At 44.4% G+C, this 20,863-nt stretch overlaps 1 protein-coding gene across 3 annotated transcripts in view; it reads left to right on the top strand.

The window, feature by feature from the left end:
- The first annotated feature begins 1,540 nt into the window (after positions 1–1,540).
- Positions 1,541–20,863, top strand: part of KIAA2026 (KIAA2026 ortholog) — an 88,640-nt gene continuing 69,317 nt past the window's right edge. Inside the window, exons 1-2 of one of the 3 annotated variants that reach the window (XM_030568029.1) lie at positions 1,541–2,674; positions 18,998–19,198. In XM_030568029.1, the coding sequence (XP_030423889.1) occupies positions 2,148–2,674; positions 18,998–19,198 (728 nt within the window). In that variant the 5' untranslated portion in view covers positions 1,541–2,147. The remainder of the gene's footprint in view (positions 2,675–18,997; positions 19,199–20,863) is intronic. The other 2 variants (XM_030568030.1, XM_030568031.1) reach the window with 2 other exon arrangements.

Here is a 20,863-nt window from a genome sequence, read left to right as displayed (position 1 = left end):
AAGACTATCAAACAGCTAACAGGAAGCTTTAACAGTACTGGAGGCCTATTCAAAAGGCACATGGAAAGACCCTTAATACAGAGAAGAACAAAGGAAAAGATGGGCAGAACATTTTCAGGCTCTTTTAAATAGCCCAAGCAAACTATTATAAATATGTGATGCAGACCGACACTAGAGCTTGATATTGATTTAGGAGATATTATAGTGGAAGAAGTTATTAAAACCATCAATAAACTGAAAACTTGAAAAGCAGATGGAGAGGATAACATTATTGCAAGTGATAAAACAATCCTCCAGACTTTCCTTGTGTTTTTGGATAGAACAAGGAACAGAGAAAACAACCTAACTCACTAGAAGGGAGGCCTTATTGTAAAATAGCCAAAGAAGGGTGACCTTACCAACTGCAATAACTGAAGAGGAAACAGGTTACTGTTAATGCCTGGGAAAATCATGCGCAACATCATCTTGGAATGTATCAAGAAACAAATAGACTTGCAACGCGAGAAACAAGCAGCATTTAGACCACTGATATCATTTGCAGACCACATTGTTGTTCTCAGGCCCATTATAGAACAAAATGTGAAGCACAAAATTGTTTGAGAATGCAAAAGTGGGAGAATAAAGTTAGCATCCTCAGCGGATCAGAGGTGGGAGCTGACATTTTGATAGCAAGGGAGAGAGGATGGGCAGGAGGTGAGACAGGCCTTGGCAGTGAACAGAAGCAGCTCCGTTTGATGAGCTGGAATAGGGGGAAGTAGGTGGGATGCACACTGACAAAGATCAATGCAGCAGCATGCTGAAGGGAGATGAGCAGACCAAGGCTGCATTTGTCAAAGCCAGAGCAGAGGAAATTGCAGTGGCTGAGCTGCAAAATGATGACAGCAGTATTCTGGTCTTGCCCATAGCGTGCAAACAGCCTCACTTCAGCAAGGGGTGGCTCTGGTGCACCTATCTCCAGCAGCACCCTGACTGCTGCCAAGCCACTCTACCTTGAGGCTGAGACCAGCCCCACTTCTCCTGGCAAATGCTGTCACACAGCGCCCTCTTCAGATCGCGCATGCGCACTGACTTACCCGCCCGGGCAGCGATACCCCCAGACTGCGCATGCGCCTTAGATTCGCACTCCCTCCCATAATAAGTCGCTGTCTAATGACGGCATCTCAGCTGGCGTCCAAAACAACCAGCGGACTATTTCGCGGCCGCTGCTGTCAATACGCATGCGCATTGGATGGGAGGGAGGAGGCCTCTCTTTCTCTCACCCCTTCCCAACCTGCCTGTGGGGGGGCCGAGTCGATCCCATCCGCGGCCATTAACTGACAGCGCCGCCGGCTCCGGCTCCGGCCTGTGCGCCCGCAGCCATGTCCCTCCGCGGGTAGAGGGGAGGGAGACAGGACGCCCGGCCGCTCCCGGAGCGCAGACACGGGTCCCAGGGGCAGCTGCAGGCGGAGACGGGCCGCCGCCGCCGCGCACCCAGGCCGAGGCACCGAGTGACCAGCGGCTGAAGAGCGGGGCCCCAGCCGGGCTTGGCAGCGCAGGCTGGGCCGGGCACGGGGAGCGGCCCTGGGAGGTGACACAGCGCCTGGGAGCGGGGCAGCTGCAGCAGCTGCCAGGCCCAGGGGAAGGCTGGGCAGGCTCGGCTCTCTCGCCGGCCCAAGGCAGGGTCAGCCCGGCCAGACCCGAGCGGCTGCTGGCAGGGGCGGGCTCCCTTTCCCGCCGAGCCGCGGCGGAGGGCGGCCGCTACGGGCAGCAGACGTGCCCGGGTATGTGCCAGAGCCTCCTTGCTCCCCGGGCGAGGGGAGGCCATAGACCCAGGCACAAAGAGCAAACGCGGCTGCCTTGGCGCGTCCTGGGGCGGGCGGAGACCCCGGCAGGGAGGGAGCCTGGTGCGGGGACAGACCGCGGCAGCGTCTCGAGGACTGTGAATGGGAGACAGCGGAAGCAGGCAGCACCTTCCCGCCGGCTGGCACAGAGGGCGGACGGGCCCCCGAGGCCTAGGGCCGGACGGAGCTGTGTGTCCGTGCGGAGCCCGCCCGGCCGCTCGCTGAGGGACTAGCCTGAGCGGGCTCTGGCTGACGCTGAGGAGCCCGTGCCCACGCTCTGTCGCTGGCGGGTAGCAGGGGAGCCCGGCCACAGCGCCTGCGGGGTGCATGAGCCTGGCGCAGCCCGAGGGGGACATGGAGGCTCCGGCTGCCGGAGATTCTTCAGCCGCTCCCGCGCTAGTCGGCGGCCCGCCAGAGGAGGAAGAGCAGCGGCCGGAGGAGGCGAAGGCTGGGGACAGCGGCCCTCGCTGCCGCTGGCAACAGAACCTGAGCCCGGAGCTCCAGCAGGGTTACCGGATCCTGCGCGAGTTTCTGCTGGAGAAGCACCGGCCACTGACGGCTCCTTTTCTGAAGCCCCTGCGAGACCAGGCCGCCGTCGCGGAGGAAGGAGAAGCCGCCTCCCTGGCAGGTCGCAGCGGCAGCGACTCTCTTCCACAGCAAGCGGCGGGGATGTGGCTGCTGAAGATGGAAGAAAAATTTTCCAGTGGACAATATGCTGGCATCACGGATTTCGTGGCCGATTTTCGGCTAATGCTTGAGACGTGTTACCGGCTGCACGGGGTGGATCACTGGCTCTCCAAACAGGCCCAGAAGCTGGAGATGATGCTGGAACAAAAGCTGGCGTTGCTGTCCCGGTAAGTGTAGCGGACACCTGTCTGTCTCCCTGAGACACTAAAGAGATTCTGACAGGTGCCAATTATGTGGGTTAGGAGCACACTCCTATGCGAACCTTATAGGGTTGGAGGAGGACTCACTCCTGGCAAAAGCCACTTTGTGCCTCACTTTCCTTAAATGGTTTTGTGAATGTGCAGGCCGGAATATGTAATGAAAACCACAGGCATGCTAGGGCTCAACACTGTGTACTTAGGGAACTTGTTTCTGAAGGAGGAGCCCAAGCCTCCCACCTTTAATGACAGCTTAAAAAAATGTATTTGTTTATTTTAGTATTGCCTCCAAGCTACTTTCTCTTGGATATTTGATAATGATAGAAACAAGTAAGAGTGCATAGCCACTGGAGAAACTCCTTTTGAAAGGAGAGCTTAGCTGCTAGAGGTAGATTATGCATCTTTTAGTTTTGTTCGCACTTATGATAGTGACAAGCATTCTAATGTTATTTTACTTACAGATATATCTAAAGGTCGAGATCCATAAATCCTCAAAGTTAGGCACCACTGTGATCCCTCCCCCCGCCTGGCTGCAGTCTAATGTGATAAGCACCTAAATTCTCCCAGTGCCTAAGTTTTTTTTCCATAAAAATTCCATGGGTGGTGCATGAGCCAGCTTTGGGGGAGGCTAGTCCCTGGCCCTACCCCTTCTGCCTGAGGCCCCTCCGCTCCCTGCTCCTTTTGCGGCCTCCAGAACCTGAGCCCCTCCCTGCTCCCAGTGCCTGCTAGCCCTGCTGCCCCAGTCCTGGCCTGCCCTGCCTGAGCGCCACTCAAGCACAGGGCGGGCAGCCACAGAGCAGTGCTGGGCGGCCTGAGTGCCAGGCAGCACGGCTCCAGTGCTGGGCGGCCCCAGCTGCCCCGAGTCCCAGCTGCAGGCAGGCCGGCTGGCCACCCTAGTCCCAGCATGCTTCCCAGAAGAGGAACAGCTTCCCTGGGCTGGGGCCATGGGTGAAGTGGCAAGCAGGGAGGGTGTCTTGGGGTGGAGCATGGGCGGGGCCAGGAGGGGCAGATTGGGGAGGTTTAGCCTCCCCCAGCCTACGATACGTGCTGCTCTTAAAAAGTTCCCTTGGCACCTAAGTTTCTGCATTTGATTATATGCACTATTGTCTCACTGTAAGCATCTGAATACCTGTCTCCTGCCTGAGCTCCAGAGCAGTGCGTGAACTCAAATGCCTATCTCACATACAGGGCCCAGTCCAGTATGCGTGCTCAGAGGCTGCCTGCTGGATTGCATCCCACCCAAAATTGAGGGTGGGAGAAGTGGTGGTGCTCACTTCATATCTTTTTGTCCCAGTGATTAGAGCTCTCACCTCAGAGTGAGATGTGGTTCAGTTCCTGATAGGACTGTGATGGAGAAAGGATTGGAACAGGGATCTGCCACCTCTCACGAGAGTGCCTCAGCCCCTGGACTGTAGGATAGTCTCATGTGAATCCCCCTCAGTCTTTCCTGTTGAAGTTGTTCTACTGTAGATAGTAATTGGAGCTGAGGGAATGAAGCCTGGATCTCCTACCTTCCGGGTGGATGCCCTTTTCACCGAGTTAGTCATTCTCTTTCTCTGTCCCAGTGACTCTTAAGTATTTATACACAGTGGAACATCTTCAACAGAAGAGATTGAGTGTCCTCTCCTCAGCATTTCCCATTGGCTAGTTTAGGCACTCCTTGCCTAGCATTTTGCCTTTTGTGATCTCATTCTTAGGTGCCTATCTTTCCCTGTGCATTTTATAGGGAGTCTAGGGTGCAATTAAATTAGATTTTGTGGCTCTCGTTGTTGTTCCATGGATTTTTTTTTCTAGGCACCTAACAGTTAGGTGCTGCAGTACCTAAGTTCCTTCGTGGATCAGGGTCCAAGAGTAGAGCCAAGATAAAAGCTTTGCATTAGACCTCACTTCAGGGGTACTGGAACAGATGGTGCCATGGCCCCCCTACTTTTCACTGAATGTCAGGGCAGGGGATGGGGATGGGCAGGGGATGGGGATGAGGAGTGAATGGAGGAGTAGGCTCTTGGCGGGGGGAAGAGGTGGAGTGGGGCCTTAGTGGAGGGAAGGGGCAGTACAAGGGTTGGACCACATTCGGGTGCCTCTGCCCCCCACTTTCAAGGTGCTTCCACTACTCCTGCCTCAATTCATTTGGCCCATAAATGTTGTGGTTGGTGCCATAAAAGCAGAGGAAGATTCAGTACCTACCCCAAAGTCCCTAATCTAAGGAGGCGAAACAGACCCAGTGATATTGATAACCATATAGATCCTTAGCAGATTTATTTTTACGCATGTATATCCCTAGTAGCATCTTTCTTTTTAGTCAAGACAACTGAAGAACGTGAAATTAAAAAAAAAAAAGTGATTGAATTTAACCCTTCTATCTCAGAAGTTTCTTTATCAGCAAAAGTAGAGTTTTGGCTAGACTACTTAATCTGTATCTGAAACTGGTGGGCAAGTCTGATAGTGAAAGATGAATCAGTCTTTAATGGGAACATCTGTGGGTGTCCCTTGCCATACAGATATTCTTAGCTCTGATAGGTGGAAGTGGTAGCTGCTGGTGGTTGTGTGTGTGGACTAGCTGCAGATTTATTGATGGCTCAGAATAATAATGGTTTGTAAAACTTGGGGGTAACATACTTTGTACCTTCTGCAGGCTGAGCTCATTGGACATCAGGGACTCCTTGCATCCCTCTGTTCCAGCACAAAAGGTCGCTGTGTGCCATTCTCCCATTGGTCTCTTTCAGGAACTTTCCCTGCATCTTTTCCCTCTGTGCACCTCCCATTCCCTCAAGACAATGTCTCTTTTAGGCTCCCATTCGTGGGGCTTCTTGTGCTCCCTATTTTCCCTTCACCCCGTATCAGGGTCTCCAGTTTCCACCTCACCAGCGGTTATATATGCCTCCCATTCCCTCTTCCAGCTATTTCAGGGCCCCATGTTCTCCCAAGCCAATGGGCTGAATGCACACCTACATCCCACTTTCCCCTGCCATGATTATTTGTCTGGGACAGTGGTTCACAAACTTTAACAACCTGTGAATCCCTTTTACTAAAATGTCAAGTCTCGCGAACCCCCTCCTGAAAATGAATATTTCCAGGGATTTTTTCCTTTACTTGAGTATAAATTATAAAAGCAATGATCTTGGAAATATAAAATTTGTTTTTATGACATGCTTATTACACACTACTTATATATTTGTTGTTACAGTATTTTTATTACATTATGAAAATGGCAACACTTGTCCAAGATCTCACTTTTGTAGCTTGTATCACTTTGAATAAGCCTGTTATAAGACAAGGCTCCTATGTTTCTTCAGGGAGTATCAGATGTGAAACAGCACGAAGGTATTTAAGAATCCACCTCGGAGTTCCTCCTACACAAGCATTCGGGTCTTGAGCAGTCCAGGCAAACAACGCATGTTACAACAAAGCTTAAATTTGTTCTTCATAATAATTTTAAAAACAATACTAGCTGCCTATTTAATTTTAAAAACAGCAAAAAATATCCACCTCTCTTTCCATTTCTTATAAGGAGTCTTAAAGTTTAAATCTCCTCAGTGTGATAGAGAAACTTGCTTTGATCTGCTTAACTCTTGGAAGTTCAGGCACTACGGGATGCTGATCCTCTGCTGCCCGTAGTCCCTAGGGACAGCTCTGTCCGCCGTCCCTAGGGACAGCTCTGTCCACCATTAGGGGATTTTTTCCCAAGAACCCCCTGTAACATTTTGCGAACCACAGGGGTTCACAAACCCTAGTTTGGGAACCACTGTTCTAGGAGATAAGTCATTCAGGGTAAAACTCTAATGGGATGATGGGCCAAGATGAAATATAGGTATCATTGTGGTTGAAGGCATTGATGCTATCAACCATTTGTTTGATCTGTAGGCAATTGCAGAGATGCTAGAAGCTGCTTGTGTGGTAAACACATGGCAGGGGCTGTAAGAATCCTCCATTTCTCTCTCTTGCAGTTTTCTGATTTTCCAGAGTTCTGGCCATTGGTGCCTAGAACATTCCCTGAAAGTTTGGAATTGATCAGATGTGGCATTGAGGTGGATAGACAAACAGAGAAATGCCATTAAGTTGAGTATATGGCCTTCAAAGCTTGGCCAGTTAACCAAATCAGATTACACAGTTATACCTCTACAAATGGCTTTAAAATTGTGACAAGGATTCCCAGGGTACAACCTGGGGACCAGTGTGCCTCCTTAGCTCTCTAACCTGGGTTGTCTCTCACAAAGCTATGCCAGTGACAAGCAGAAACACCCCTCCAAGCGCTGTAATCACTCAGCCATCAACATCTGGAGCCACACACCAAGCTAAATTATATGAATGTTCCTTGATTCACTTATGAATTATACAGGGAGAGGCACCAGCCAATCACCCCAGAAATATGCCTCTTACACTGCTCAGGGCTCCCATGGACAGTGCAAGCTCATTAATAAGTTTACCACTTCTTCAAAGGAAAGTGGACATGCCACAGCCTTTGTAATCTGAGCTACGATTCCCCAAGCACTTCAACTTGTTTTAGGTAAAATATAAAACAAATTTATTAACTACAGAGAGACTGATTTTAAGTGATTATAAGTAGCAGGCATAGAGATCAAAGTTGGTTATCCTAGAAATTCAGTCTAAATTTAAACTTCAACAGACTAAGCAAGATTTGAATCAGTCTCTCACCCTGATAAAAGTTACAGGCAGCTTACACTTCTCAGTATTCATACTGAACTTCCTTCCAGCTTGGGACCAATCTCCCAGTTTCAGTCTTTGTCTTCCAGATAATCTTTCAGGTGTTGAGATTTTGGGGAGAGGGGAAGAAGCCAAGTGTTGTCACTGTACCTCTTTTATACTTTCTTCCAGCTGCTAGAAAGATCCTTGCTCTCACCTGTGGGAGTCCCCATTGCATCTGTGCCCTCTCTGAGAAGTCTCTGGGATAGTGGATTCTTCTTGATAAGCCATTAATGCCTACCTGGCCAGTGATGGTTGCTCCTTGTCCCAATGAAGGGCCACCTGTGGGCATCTCCCAACCTCATAAAGTATTTTAGTAATACATGCAGCAACACATCATAACTTAACATACAATGATAGTACATACAATTCAACAGGATATTAAGGTTCAACAGATCAAGACTTTTAAAATGATACCTCACAAGGCATGCATTGTAGGAAACACGTATTTGTCATATGACAATGTAAATGTGAGTGTTCCAGGATGCTAATTTGACGTACAGAGTGTCACAATAATGGAATGATTACCAGTGAGTTTTATCATGAGGGATGTTGTACTTCTCCATTTTGAAAAAAACGGGTAGTGTTAGTACTGAGAGTAATTATCACATTAGCCTTAAACTAGGCCATCTGAGTTATGATGACTGAATCTCAAGAAAGCTGAATCTGGATAATAAGTGAAGACTTGGATGTTAATAATTTCTCAGAGGGACCTAATTCTATAATTGTTATAAAAGGATAGCTGCAATAGCTAGTTAAATTTATATTATAAACTGCTGATGGGGAAAAATAGGACCCAGTTAATCCAAGATGGCAAATATAGCAGAAAATGGCAGAAGACTCTCTTACAGATCTGTATAGAAACTTTTCTAGTGCTGAGTCCTGGGTTTCTCACCTGCTGCAATGGACTTTGAGCATCTCTAGAACAGGAACTGAAGAATGCCTTTAGATTACTACATCTAGCTTGAGTGGTGTGTACACAAGAATGTTGTGGGAATAAGACCTGATGTTTACAAGAAGATGAAGTCATAATAAAGCCCATTGAGAGTGTTCTCATCAATAAAAGGTGAATCAGATGTTTTGTCTGGGTGGTGAAAGATGCCAACTTTAAGGAATTATACTCTTTTAAAGGAGCACAACTATGAACAGATATACAACACGAAGTTTCAATTTACTATATCCCTGCAGTTCAGTCCTGAAATATTTAAGATTTCTGTAGCCAGCTTGATTGGGAATGATAAAATACCATGTAGAAAGAAATGCTTGTAGGAAAGTGGTCAACTCCAGGGACAGTGATTTACCCCAGAAACCTTTTTTGTTTTTCAACTAGTGTGTTTCAGACCTTGGCTTGAAAACTTGGTTGCACCAATGCTGTTAGTGGGATTGGGGCTTAGTTGCTTGTGATTATCTGAAGCAGCTCCCCTTAGACAACATAGGAGATTGGCTTTGGGGTGCACTGTGTCTAGCTCTTGTCAGTTAGAAGGCTTTTCCAGTCAGATACGGGACATTTGAAAAGAGAAAATTAGTTCATATCCGTAAAGAAATGAGTTCACTTTGTAACAGACGTTTTTTAAGTATGGAGCACACTGTATCCACACCCATGACTATCAGTGACCTCTTGGCTTTCTGTTTCTTAGCAAGAAGGAGGCGCTCATGGAACACTAAATTCAGAAGAGTAGTTCAACAGAAAATGTTTTGGGAACCTTTGGTATATAAGGTTGCATTTTAGAATCAAATTCTCTATAGATCTAAAAGATACTCTGAAAACCACTTCGTAAGCAAACTGACACAGTGAATTTGTTGACCTTGAATTCTGTTTCTGAACATAAGTGAATGCTGGGAGTCACTCGGTAACTGGCTAAATGAGGTACCATATTGTTAATATCCTAAAGAGTTAGGGACAGATGAAAATGTGTGTAATTTTAAAGCTTCAGCTGAACTTGATAAAGTAAAAAACACTTAAAATCAACACAAAAGCCCCTCTCCTCAAAAAATCAGTTAAAAATGAGAAGAAACTGGTCATAAAACAGTACAGCTGCAAAATATATTTGAATGAGATACGAAAGAAGGGAAAAGAAGAAAATTCATATTGCTTTAATATGAAAACTTTCATAAGATTTGCAACCAAGGAGGAAAAAAATTTTCAGTACATCACGCTAACTAGGATTTTTGTTGAGGTTTGTGGCATAAAAAGCAGGTATCATTCTTTAGCAATAAATCATTAAAATGAAGGCTTACCTACTAATTGTCTGGCATGTGAATGTACGGATAAACAGGTGATGAAGTTCTTCTACAGTAAAGGTTTTTTTTAACCTAAACACACAATGTGTTATAAAAATATTCTTTGGGTATGAAAGCATGACTTTTGATTAAAGAGCAATCTTTTTATAAGGGTAGTAATCCAATCTCCAACTCAAACTATACACACACCTCAGCATTTAAAGACACTTCTACTAATATAAGCTAGATGTTAAAAAATTTAGTAACTAGTTCTTCTGGTCAGGGAAGTCCTTAGGATTTAAGATGCCCTAGGCGAGATTATTAAACTGGAGCCCCTGTGCCTGATCTGCTCTTAGCAACACAAATATAAGCTTATAGTATTGGAAAACTTGCCACATTCACGTTATTAAAACCAGTTTAACTTAATTAAGCACACTGTAATGCTGATGGACTAGCACTAAAGAAGCAGCACTACAGAAAAAATTCTGATATGACAATGATGCAAATAGTATAATTTTTTTAATTTATCAAAATTTTATTGGAAATTTATATGAAGAGGTATTGAAATAAAGATTTGTTTTTAATTAAAAGCAATCTTTCTGGCTTTTTTGGCTGCAAAATCAGTAGTAATGTCATCATATGACAAAGACAAAGTCGTGTCTTGTTTGATTGCAAGAATAGCAAGACCAGTTAGGTGTTCCTGACTCGTAGAACAGAGAGAGTTTTTAATGAGCTTTAGTTTTGAGAAACTCCGTTCTCCTGATGCTACTGTTACAGGAATTGTCAGTAGAATACGAGTGGCAATGTACACATTAGGATATATGTCAACAAGTTTGTGGGTATGAATAAACTGTACAATGTCCATCACCGATTTTGCATGTGGCAACATTGATGACAGTCTACTCAATTCTTCATACAGTTCAAGTCCATTTAAATCAAAACTATCACCATGCTTCAGGAGGCTCTCTGGGTTCTTGCACTTTGTCATTAGTTGCTCTTGTTTTCCTATTTCGTTGAATTTAGTTATGTCATACAAAAATCCAAACTGTTCATGGTGTACTTGCAAGGTAGTAAACCTTTCATCAACAGCAGATACTGCTTTATCCATCACAATGTTAAAAAATTCAACCTCAGATTTCTTTTCTGGATCGTCTGTGGGCTCATCTGCTCCTTCATATTCCATTTGTCGTTTTTTTCTTGAAACTCGTGTCACATTCGCACATGGAAATTTTGGTTCTACACTGAGTGCCTGTGCAAGCTCTCTTGCTGTAACCTGTGCTTCTTTGAATCCATGTTCTCTGTATTTCACTAAAAAGTCTTGTGTGTTGTTTAGGAAGGTAAGTGTTGAATCAAGCTGCATCATTGGACTCTGCATTATTTTGCTTACACTTGAGATTTTAACAAGAATGTCATACCAGATTACAACAGATGTTAGAAACTTGAAGCTGGATATTTCAGAAGCCAATGACTGTGCTTCACTTTTAGCTTTTGGATCTCTGGCTTCTTCCGAAGTAGCAACTAATGCTTCATAACCTTCCTCAGATATCTCAACGTTTTTACACTTTCTACTCTGCTTTCCCAGCGTGTCTCAGATAGAGGCTTAACGGTAATACCATTGACGTGCTTTGAATATTTGCCATCGTTGAGTGGAAGCTGAAAAGAGCACGTAAATGCGTTGCAGCAAACCAAAAAAAGATATAGCTTCTACAGAAGACTTGGCCATATCACACAATATCAAATTAAGGCTGTGGCTTGCACATGAAACAAAAAATGCTCGTGGATTTTCTCTCCGCAATCTAGCTTGCATGCCAGAAATGCATCCTTTCATGTTGGCTCCATTATCGTAGCCTTGTCCTTGAATATTCATTATGGACAATTCCATTTGTTTTAGTTCATCAAGGAGAGTTTGAAGAAGTCCAAAACCTGTAGTGTCTTGTACTTCTAAAAATGTGATAAACGATTCCTTAACTGTAATCTGTGGTGAATCACTAATGTCGACAAATCTCACTATTGATGACATCTGTTCTTGATGACTTATGTCTGGAGTGCAATCTAGAATTACGGCAAAATATTTTGCCAGAGTAACCAATGAAACAATTTTGTCTCTCATTTTATCGCTCATTAGCATGATGAGTTCATTTTGAATTCTTGGTCTCAAGTAGTGGTCATGTATTTCATTTTCAGTTACTCTTCAGAGATGTTCACTCATCACTGTGTCAAATTTTTCCCAGCAGTTGTACAAGGTCCAAAATTTCCATTTTGGGGCTAGAATAATTTCTCAACGCTTCCTCTAAAAGCAAGATTGTTTGATATTCAACAATAGATAATAGACGTTCAAGAACACGACGCCAATGCTGCTTCTGTGACTCCAGCAATCTTTGATTTTGGGCATCAAGAGTTGTCTGATTTTTTTTTAACCTTACACTCAGCTCACACCATTTGTGTATACTTTCAATGTGGTATTGTGCCTTTTCATGTTGTGGTAATATGTGACTAAGATTTTTCCAATCATTAATACCCATGGTTGCTATCTTAAAATTGCAACTATTGAAAATCTTGCATGGGAAACAAAATACAGCATCCTTGCATTTAGAGTACACAAGCCACCATCTGTTGACAATTTCACCGTTAGAAAGTCTTTTGTAGTAATTGTTTTTTGTGAATTTCCTACCTCTAATGTCTTTAGGATATTCAAGACCTCTTATTCTCACAGGGCCTTTCTCAAGTATAATGGCATGGTATTCATTGTTTAAAGACTGCGGCCATGTGCCAATGTCATCTATATCCCATGCTAGTACAGTTTCAACTGTTTTAATTTCTTGTTTTGCATCTGCATCTGTTTCAAATGATTGTTCTGTGTGTCCTTGCGTTTCTTGAGAAGTTACATGATGATCTTGATCAACTTCGTTGTTCTCATGATGTACGAACTTAAGTATAGAACCCTTCTGTGCTTCTGCAGCTAATCCTCCTTCATCTTTGAGTTTTCTTTTTTGTGACCCAGAAAGTTGTTTTCGATACGACATAGCTTATAAGGGTGTTTTTTAAAGAAATAACTGTTTAAATTATTAGCAGAAATATTATTTAAAATAACTAATATAGGATAGATACAGCTATCTGTAACTTGAGCTAGTGTGAAGACTGAGACACAGTAGAGTTGGAAACCCATGTCATTTTTACAAAGCCACTTTTTAGTTTTAAATGTATAGTGGGCATCAGTCTTAACGTTAGTTACAACTCTATATCAGCTTTATACTGTAAATAGATCAATGGCATTATCCAGTTTAGTAAGCTGCGTTTCCAAACAGTGGGAAAATATAACCCTAGTTTTACTCCTAGGTAAAGCACAAAGTGACCAAAATGAAGTCAGCACAGAATCATCTCATCTAGATTAAGGTACCACAGAAATGTTACAGAAGTCCTATTGTGCCTTATTTTTGTTTGGAAAGACATTAGCAATAGCAGCACATTCACATGATAAAATACATGATAAATCACTGCCTCTGAAGTTCCATCAAAAACTGACATTTTCACAGCTCTAGCATGATCTGCTGTACAGATTCTTCACAAGGAAGTGTCCTTGGCCTTTTTAACTCCATATTAACTATGTATTTACTTTATGAAGGTTAGAGAAAACATTGTGAAAATGTAAAACATTGGCTGCCAAACTTCTGGGCTGGCAAAAGCTATACTGACTCACAGGAAAAAAAAAAAGGAAGGAGAATCTTAGTACAATATATGGTCACTCTATACCAGGAGTCGGCAACCTTTCAGAAGTGGTGTGCCAAGTTCACTGTAATTTAAGGTTTCTTGTGCCAGTAATACATTTTAACGTTTGTAGAAGGTCTCTCTCTGTGTCTATATTATATAAATAAACTATTGTTGTTATCTGAGGTCCTGGCCACCGGTCCTGCTCAGGTCACTTCCAGCTGAGTAAATGAAACCCCAAACCGGCAGCGGGCTAAGCGGGGCTGGTGGCTAGAACCCTAGACAAGGATCCAAGGCCCTGCTCAGCCCGCTGCTGGTCTGGGGTTCTGACCACCAATTCCTGCCAGCCAGGATCCCGGCCGCCAACCCCCCTCAGCCTGCTACTAGCCTGGGATTCTGCTCACCCAGGCTGGCAGGAGGCAGAGTGGGACCAGTGGCTGGGCTCCTGACTGGCAAGGGGCCGGCAGCCAGGACCCCGGAGTAGCAGTAGGCTGAGTGCTGCTGGCACCCCAGACTGGCAGCAGACTGAGCCACTCAACCCCCCCACCGGCCCTGCTCAGCCTGCCACCAGCCCACTCTGCCTGCTGCCGGCTGAGTGAATGGAACCCCAGGCTGATAGCAGGTTGAGTGGTTCAGCTGGCCTGCTCAGCCCTCTGACAGCCTGGGGTTCCTTGGTGGTCCCCAGGCCAGCAGCAGGTGCTGAGTAGGACTGACAATAGGGCAGCAGCCGGACCCCAGAGCACTGATGGGCTGAGCCGCTCAGCCTGCCGCTGCATACCATCAAAAATCAGCTCACCTGCCACCTTTGACACATGTGCCGTAGGTTGCTGACCCCTGCTTTATAAACTAGTAAGGAGATGAACATATTACAGTTGTTGGAGGGCTCTTATCAGGAGTAACAGGGTATAGGAAAGTCAGTCAACATTTTCTTGTTTCTCTGATGAAAACTGACCCACTCCCTGCCTCAAACCAAACCTGTCACTAATAATTGTCAACAACTTAATTTTCTGTTTTTGGCTAAGATATTGATTTTTAAAAAAAATAAAATATTGAAATTGGATTCAGGATTGTTAGCAAGAATTTTTGGCAAACAAAGTTGTTAAATGACAATCTAAATGGCAACACAGTACTGCGTTCATGCTTGGCTCACCCCCTAGCCTGCTGGTCCAACAGCTGCAGTAGAGGAGGAGATAGGTGGAAAACTGCAGGACCCCAAAATCCACCTCTTGGGGTGCAGAGTGGCAACAGCAGCAAACCCTCAGGTCCAATCACACGCCAGTGGGCACCACCACCAGCCTTATGGACCATGGTGAAGTTAGCACAGCATCTGATCTCAGGGACAGGTCACCCATGGAGCCACAGCAGCTCATCCTGCCCTGTGCAGCTCCCCCCGGATGAGATGGATGGCTGGCAGCTGCCAGCCCAGGGGAGAGGCACTCCCCTGCTAGGGTGACCAGATCCAGATGTCCTGATTTTATAGGGCCAGTCCAAATATTTGGGGCTTTGTCTTATATAGGCACCAATTACCCCCACCTAGAGTGACCAGACAGCAAGTGTGAAAAATCAGGATGGGGTGGGGGCTGGGGCAGTAAAAGGAGCCTATATAAGAAAAAGACCCCAAAATTGGGACTGTCCCTATAAAACAGGGATATCTGCTCACCCTACCCCAATCCCCTATCTTGATTTTTCACACATCTGGCTAACCCCAACCTAGCCCTGTGTGACATTCCAATCCTGACTCGCTGCCGGGGAAGTGAGTTACTTTGACTTTCATTCCTCAGCAGGCAGGCAGCCAGCCTCCTCCCCCCACCTATCCCCCAGCACCTCACCCAACCCAGCCCTGACGGAGGGGAGGGAGGAGAGAGAGAGAGGGATGCTCCTGGGGAGGAGGGAGAAAGGAGGGGGTGCTCCGTCGGGTAGGTGGGGAGAAGAATGGATGTTATGGGGGACAACAAAGGATACTGGTTCCAGAGCCACAGAGCCTGCCTCACCTCACCTCAGCTGGGGGGAAAGAGTCACACAGGTGAGCTCCTTCCCCAACCCCTACCCTCTCCCCTTCCCAGAGACCCCAGCAGCCAATCCCCTCCCTCAGACTGTGCAGCATTGTGCTCTCTCTAGGACCCAGCAACCCTGCTCTTACATGTTCCACTGCTTCCCGTCTGTCTGAGCTCCCGGCAGAGTGGTGCCCCCAGGCAATGTGGTGCCCTACGCAGCTGCCTATTCTGCCTATGGCTAAGAACAGCCCTGCTTCTGGTACTGTATTGTCTGTGAAATATACACACATGGTAGGTACTGGATTGCTTTTCAGCTAAGCACTCTTGCAACCTGTGCAAGGTGAAGTATCTCAGAAATTACCTTGTGTTGATCACCTGTGCACTCATCTCATTTCCAGGCAGCCTAATTGCCATCTAATTCTGTTCCTTCCTTTCACCACTCTAGATTAGACTATAATTAGAATTAGTGTACTTGGGGGCACTCTGGAAAGTTGAGATGAAGTAATTAAAGTTTTGAAGTTAACATACATTAACTTAACCTCAGTTTTGATTAAGTCATCGTAGCTTCCCACGTAGACAAGCTCTTGGGGATGTTAAATCCAATTAATTTGTTTGCTGTAAGTGAAGCTATTTAACTCCATTGAACTGAAGTATGTTCACACTACTGTGTTATTCCAAATTAAGGTACTTTCCTTGCTAATCATTGTGTCTGTGTAGCTCTGTGCTGTTTCGAATTAACCACTCAGTATTCTGGGTAGACATCTCATGGTGCAGTGCTTTGCCACTCAGTTCTGTGCCCTGATTTTTCTCATGGTACATTGTGTGGTGAAACTACAGGAATTCTGGCAAAATGGGGGTAGGGAGCAAATTAACAAATTCTGATGATTCCTTTGTTGCTCACAGTGTTTATCCTGTAGTAAGTAGAGCTAATCTTTCTTCTCTTTTTGTGCCAGTTTATTGTGTTGGTGGTTCATTCCTTTTGTGTTGAGTAATTTGGGAGACTACTCTAAATATGGTTAGAACTGGACTCTGCTTTATCTCCTGTATATATGTATTTCATAATCATAGGCCCTTTGCCAAGGATAGTCTTGTCCCAATTTCCTGAGCTCAGATTTGGACTCCATCAGCCAAAGGATTACCATTGAGGATAACAAGTGGGGTGAGGGTTGCAGAGCAAGTGGCAACCATTCTGGTAAATTTATTTTTTGTTACAGCAGTGCCTCCAACCAGTGATCTCCAACCTTTTTATGCCCAAGATTATTTTTTGAATATAAGGGCAACCCAGAAGCTACCCTGCCCCTTCCCCAAAGTCCCACCCCACTCACTCCATCCCTGCCTCTCTCCCACCCTCACTCACTTTCACCGGGCTGGGGTAGGGGGTTGGGGTTCAGGAAGGGGTGTGGGCTCTGGGCAGGGGCTGAGGGATCCATAGTGTAGGAGGGGGCTCTGGGCTGAGCCTGGGGCAGCGGATTGGGGTGCAAGAGGGAGTGAGGGGTGCAAGCTCTGAGAGGGAGTTTGGGTGCAGGAGTGGACTGTGGTAGAGTGTTTGGGTGCAGGAGGGAGTATGGATGCTGGTTCTGGGATGGGGCTCACGGCTGGTTTGGGCTGCTGGCTCCGGGAGGGGGCTCAGGGCAGGCGATTGGGTGTGGTCTCCCACTGGGCAGCATTTACCTCCAGCAGGCACTGTCCCTGCAGCTCCCATTGGCCACTGCTCCCCATTCCTGGCCAATGGGAGCTGCAGGGGTGATGCTTACAAGCAAAAGCAGACCCCGGGGGCTGCGGGCCATGCTAGCCACTTCCGGGAGTGGTGTGGGGCGAGGACAGGCAGAGAGCCTGTCTTAGTGGCAGCCCTGCTTGGAGATCCTCCTGGATCGATCAGTTGAATGTGATCGACGGGTTGGTGACCACTGGCCTAGAATGTGCTTGGTTTGTACAGACCTATAGGAAGACAAGGTTCCTTCCCTGCAGATCTTACATCCTAAAAAGAGATTAGAATCTAAGTGCTTCCTTGTTACTGCCTGCTGCATGCTATTCCAGTTTGTTTGCCAGTGGGCTCTAACAACATCCTCAGAGTACATTGCAGTGTAGTCTATAAGTGACCAATATATGGACCTCTTTATTATGCTTACAGTGGAACAAGTAGAAGTAGCGTCCAAGTACAGATGGGAATTTTCTGTTCTTGACACTTCCCAAGATTACACTTTTAACCAGGGCTTTGGAACTGTTCTCCGCTCCAGCTCCAGGCAAGAGCCTGCAACTCCACTGTTACGGAGTTTCTCTGCGCTCCAGCTCTGGGCTCTGCTCCGAAGCCCTGCTTTCAACTGCTTGATTTTCAGGCCGGGGTAGTGAGGAGACATTACTTTAACATGGGTGTTATAGAAATACCTATATTTTGCTTCTTGTTCTCATTCTGTTCATCCTCAGTGTGATGGGTGATGCTGGAATGGCATTTTGCACACCCTGTGAACCAGAATGTGAGAAGTTTGTGGTGTTTGTGGTTTTTTGGGATGGTAGCTCCCTTTTGTGCATTCTTTTGTGCCCAGAACTTCTGCACCAATATGTCAGGGAATATATTAAATTAATAATATTAAAAGTCCTCAAGTATGTTGGCAGCCAATATCTCTATTTTTTGCCTTCATAAAATTTCATAACCTGAATTACTATTATTTGCATCTTAGTTTACAAAATATAAGTGCCCAGTCTTATAACTGGTAGCTTGTTTTCTCTGTTTTGCTGTTAATACTCTTTACAAAACAATCTTTAACTCTTCAGTCTTTAAGAAGTCTACTATCTTATTGTGTATATATTTTCCCTATTTATTTGTAGTAGAGAAAGACATTCTCTAATTTGTTAGGTACAGTTTGGGAAATTGGTGGCGGTTTGAGTTCTTACCTTTAGTAACTCTAGGGTGACCAGATGTCCTGATTTTATAGAGACAGTCCTGATTTTTGGGTCTTTTTCTTATATAGGCTCCTATTACCCCAAACCCCCTGTCCCGATTTTTCACACTTGCTCTCTAAGTAACACAGGAAAAGAGTGTGTAATTTATCTTGATTTTTGACAATCTGAAATGACTAATTGAATAAAAAGACAGTGTTGTGAAAAGTATTTATCATTAAACTTCATTAGAGTTTCCTAACATAGTGTAAGAGAGAGATCCATAACAAGAAAAGATTATTCTTTTGTTTTCAGCTGTTTCATTTTGTAAATATTTCAAAGTAAAATATTCCCAATTTTGTAATCTGCCAAAGTTTCAAATTTTAACTTATGTTGAGTTTGCAACAAATCTTTTGTTTCGGAATGCTTTTGTGTGTTCTGAAATTGCCTTATCTGAGCTCAAATATATAATACTTGTGTGTGTATAGATGTTTAAAAAAATGCATAATGTGGAAATTAAATTAGAAAATCTAATTATTTAGGAGATAGCTATTCAGCATTTTAATAGTGTAGGTCTTCAAAAATTCTCAGGTCATGGCATCTAAGTTTAATATTTTGTAAAGGAGTGGTCATTTGATCTCTGAAGAATTTGGTAGTTCAGTTGTGGATAGTGAAGACACTCTAACAATATCCGTTTTTTTCTGACCTAACTTAGTTGTACGTTTTAAAGGTGTAGGTAGTGGATTGCTGCTGGTCAGGAAAAATTATTTTGCATTGATCTATTTTTTCTTGCAAGGCACTTGAGAGAGAAGACAACAATAGCAGTAACATCCAAAGGGTACTATGGGTTGGAAGATGAGAAAGGAACAGCATGCACTTCAACAAGGCGTCGTTCCACACCTCGCAGTTTAGCAGGCTTGACAGCAGGCATTTTTGAGTCCATAATGGTTCAGGTTCTGAGACAAGAAGAACAACAGAGAGCAAAAGAAGAAAAGAGGTAAAAGGAAAAAATAAATTTTTTTGTAGTCTTGCCTTTCCATTTCTCAAATGTTTCTCTTCTGGAAGACCAAATGCATCACCTGTTGTTTGTGGTACAGAGTTCACTTTTGAACCCTGGACTACAATATAGTTAAGAACATAATTACATCATGGTGATTGCCACTGTCACAGAACCCATGAATTTTGCCATATATTTGAATTTGAGACTGAAAGGTCATCACTGTCATGGAACCATTTTGCCATTTATATGAACCCCCATGGCCACACGTTAGCAATTTGTTAGTTTTGCATCAGTCTAGTTCTCAGTGAAAAAAGGGCCAGATCTAAGGAAACTGACCTATAATTAATGTGCAGCAGATGGTCAGTGCTTACTAATGAACTGTTCATGTTGACCCTGCTACTGCACAGTAACAGGTCATAAGTCTGCCTTGATGAGCTGCTGTGCATTAACAGGTGATTAGTTCACCTTGACTGAGTCTCATTTCAAAGAGGGCTAGATCAAAGTGAACTAACAAACTGTTAATGTGTGACAGCAGGTTACTGTGACCATAGTGTGAAATTCTGTTGCAGTTTTTTACTGTGACTGTGCCATGAATTACATATAATTTTACCATTATGAAATGGTATCCGCAAAGCTCTAGTTAATCTTAATTCCCTTTTGTTGTTGGAAAATTTCCCAAACACTGTAATGGTGTAAGTGATTTTAAAACTGCTGATATTTTAATATCAGGAAATTTGTAATAGCATTTGAAAGTGAGAATGCAGTAGTCTATGGACATATTCCTTGTTTGCTCAATCCTGATTTACCATACTTCCCCTATGATCATTTTTTGTCATTAGCAGAACTATAAGCAGTCACTACTGAAGTGCAGAAAACCAATAACTTGAAACATTCTTAGTCCACACTTGTTGAAATAAAAAACTACATATACATTTTAGTCTAGAGCAACACATTCCTTAATTCAGTACATTTTGAGAATAGTTTTATTCATCCTGATACCAGTAGCATATAATCAATCACCATTTTTATTCTTTGTATGGTGTGTGTATGTCCATTTATATGTTCTGTATAGGATGTTTTAAAGTATTGTTCAATAAATATTTCATTCTGTGGAGCACTTTAAAAGAGATCCACTTATGGACTGTCTCCTATCAATCCCAAACTTATCCCACAGTATTCTTTTTCTGTTCTGGGGCTCTGTGAACTATGTTTGAGGATCATTCTTACAAGAACTGTATGTTGATAGGGCATATCGCTTGTTCTCCTGTTCATTTGTCATAATGTGTAGTTCAAGGTCGTAGTATCTACGTCCATTTAGAAAATAGTGGAAAGGGAGAACTTACTTATTAAATCCGAGGTCATCTTAGGGAGCCTATTTCTGTGTTATCCTTCTCCTCCAGATATGGAAACAGTAGTATGGAAAGGAACTAGGCTAGAGTTCTGCAGGTAATTTCATGGATCTTGGCTCATGTACCTTCATGATATCACTGCATAGTTTCCAAGTCTCTTCTCCAGATCCATCAATGGCAGCATGACCATTGAGCTACCCATGCTGGAATTGGCTGACATCTATTTCATGTGACTTTTTTGTGGGGACCACTATTAGGAGAAACTAATGAAGCATCAAACAACATTAACTTCCATGGTTGTTTAGTCCCCATT

This window comes from Gopherus evgoodei, chromosome 6 (genome assembly GCF_007399415.2).
Source record: "Gopherus evgoodei ecotype Sinaloan lineage chromosome 6, rGopEvg1_v1.p, whole genome shotgun sequence".
Classification (NCBI taxonomy): domain Eukaryota; kingdom Metazoa; phylum Chordata; order Testudines; family Testudinidae; genus Gopherus; species Gopherus evgoodei.
The sequence above is the reverse complement of the archived record's forward strand: the minus strand, read 5'-3'. Positions and strand labels throughout refer to the sequence as shown.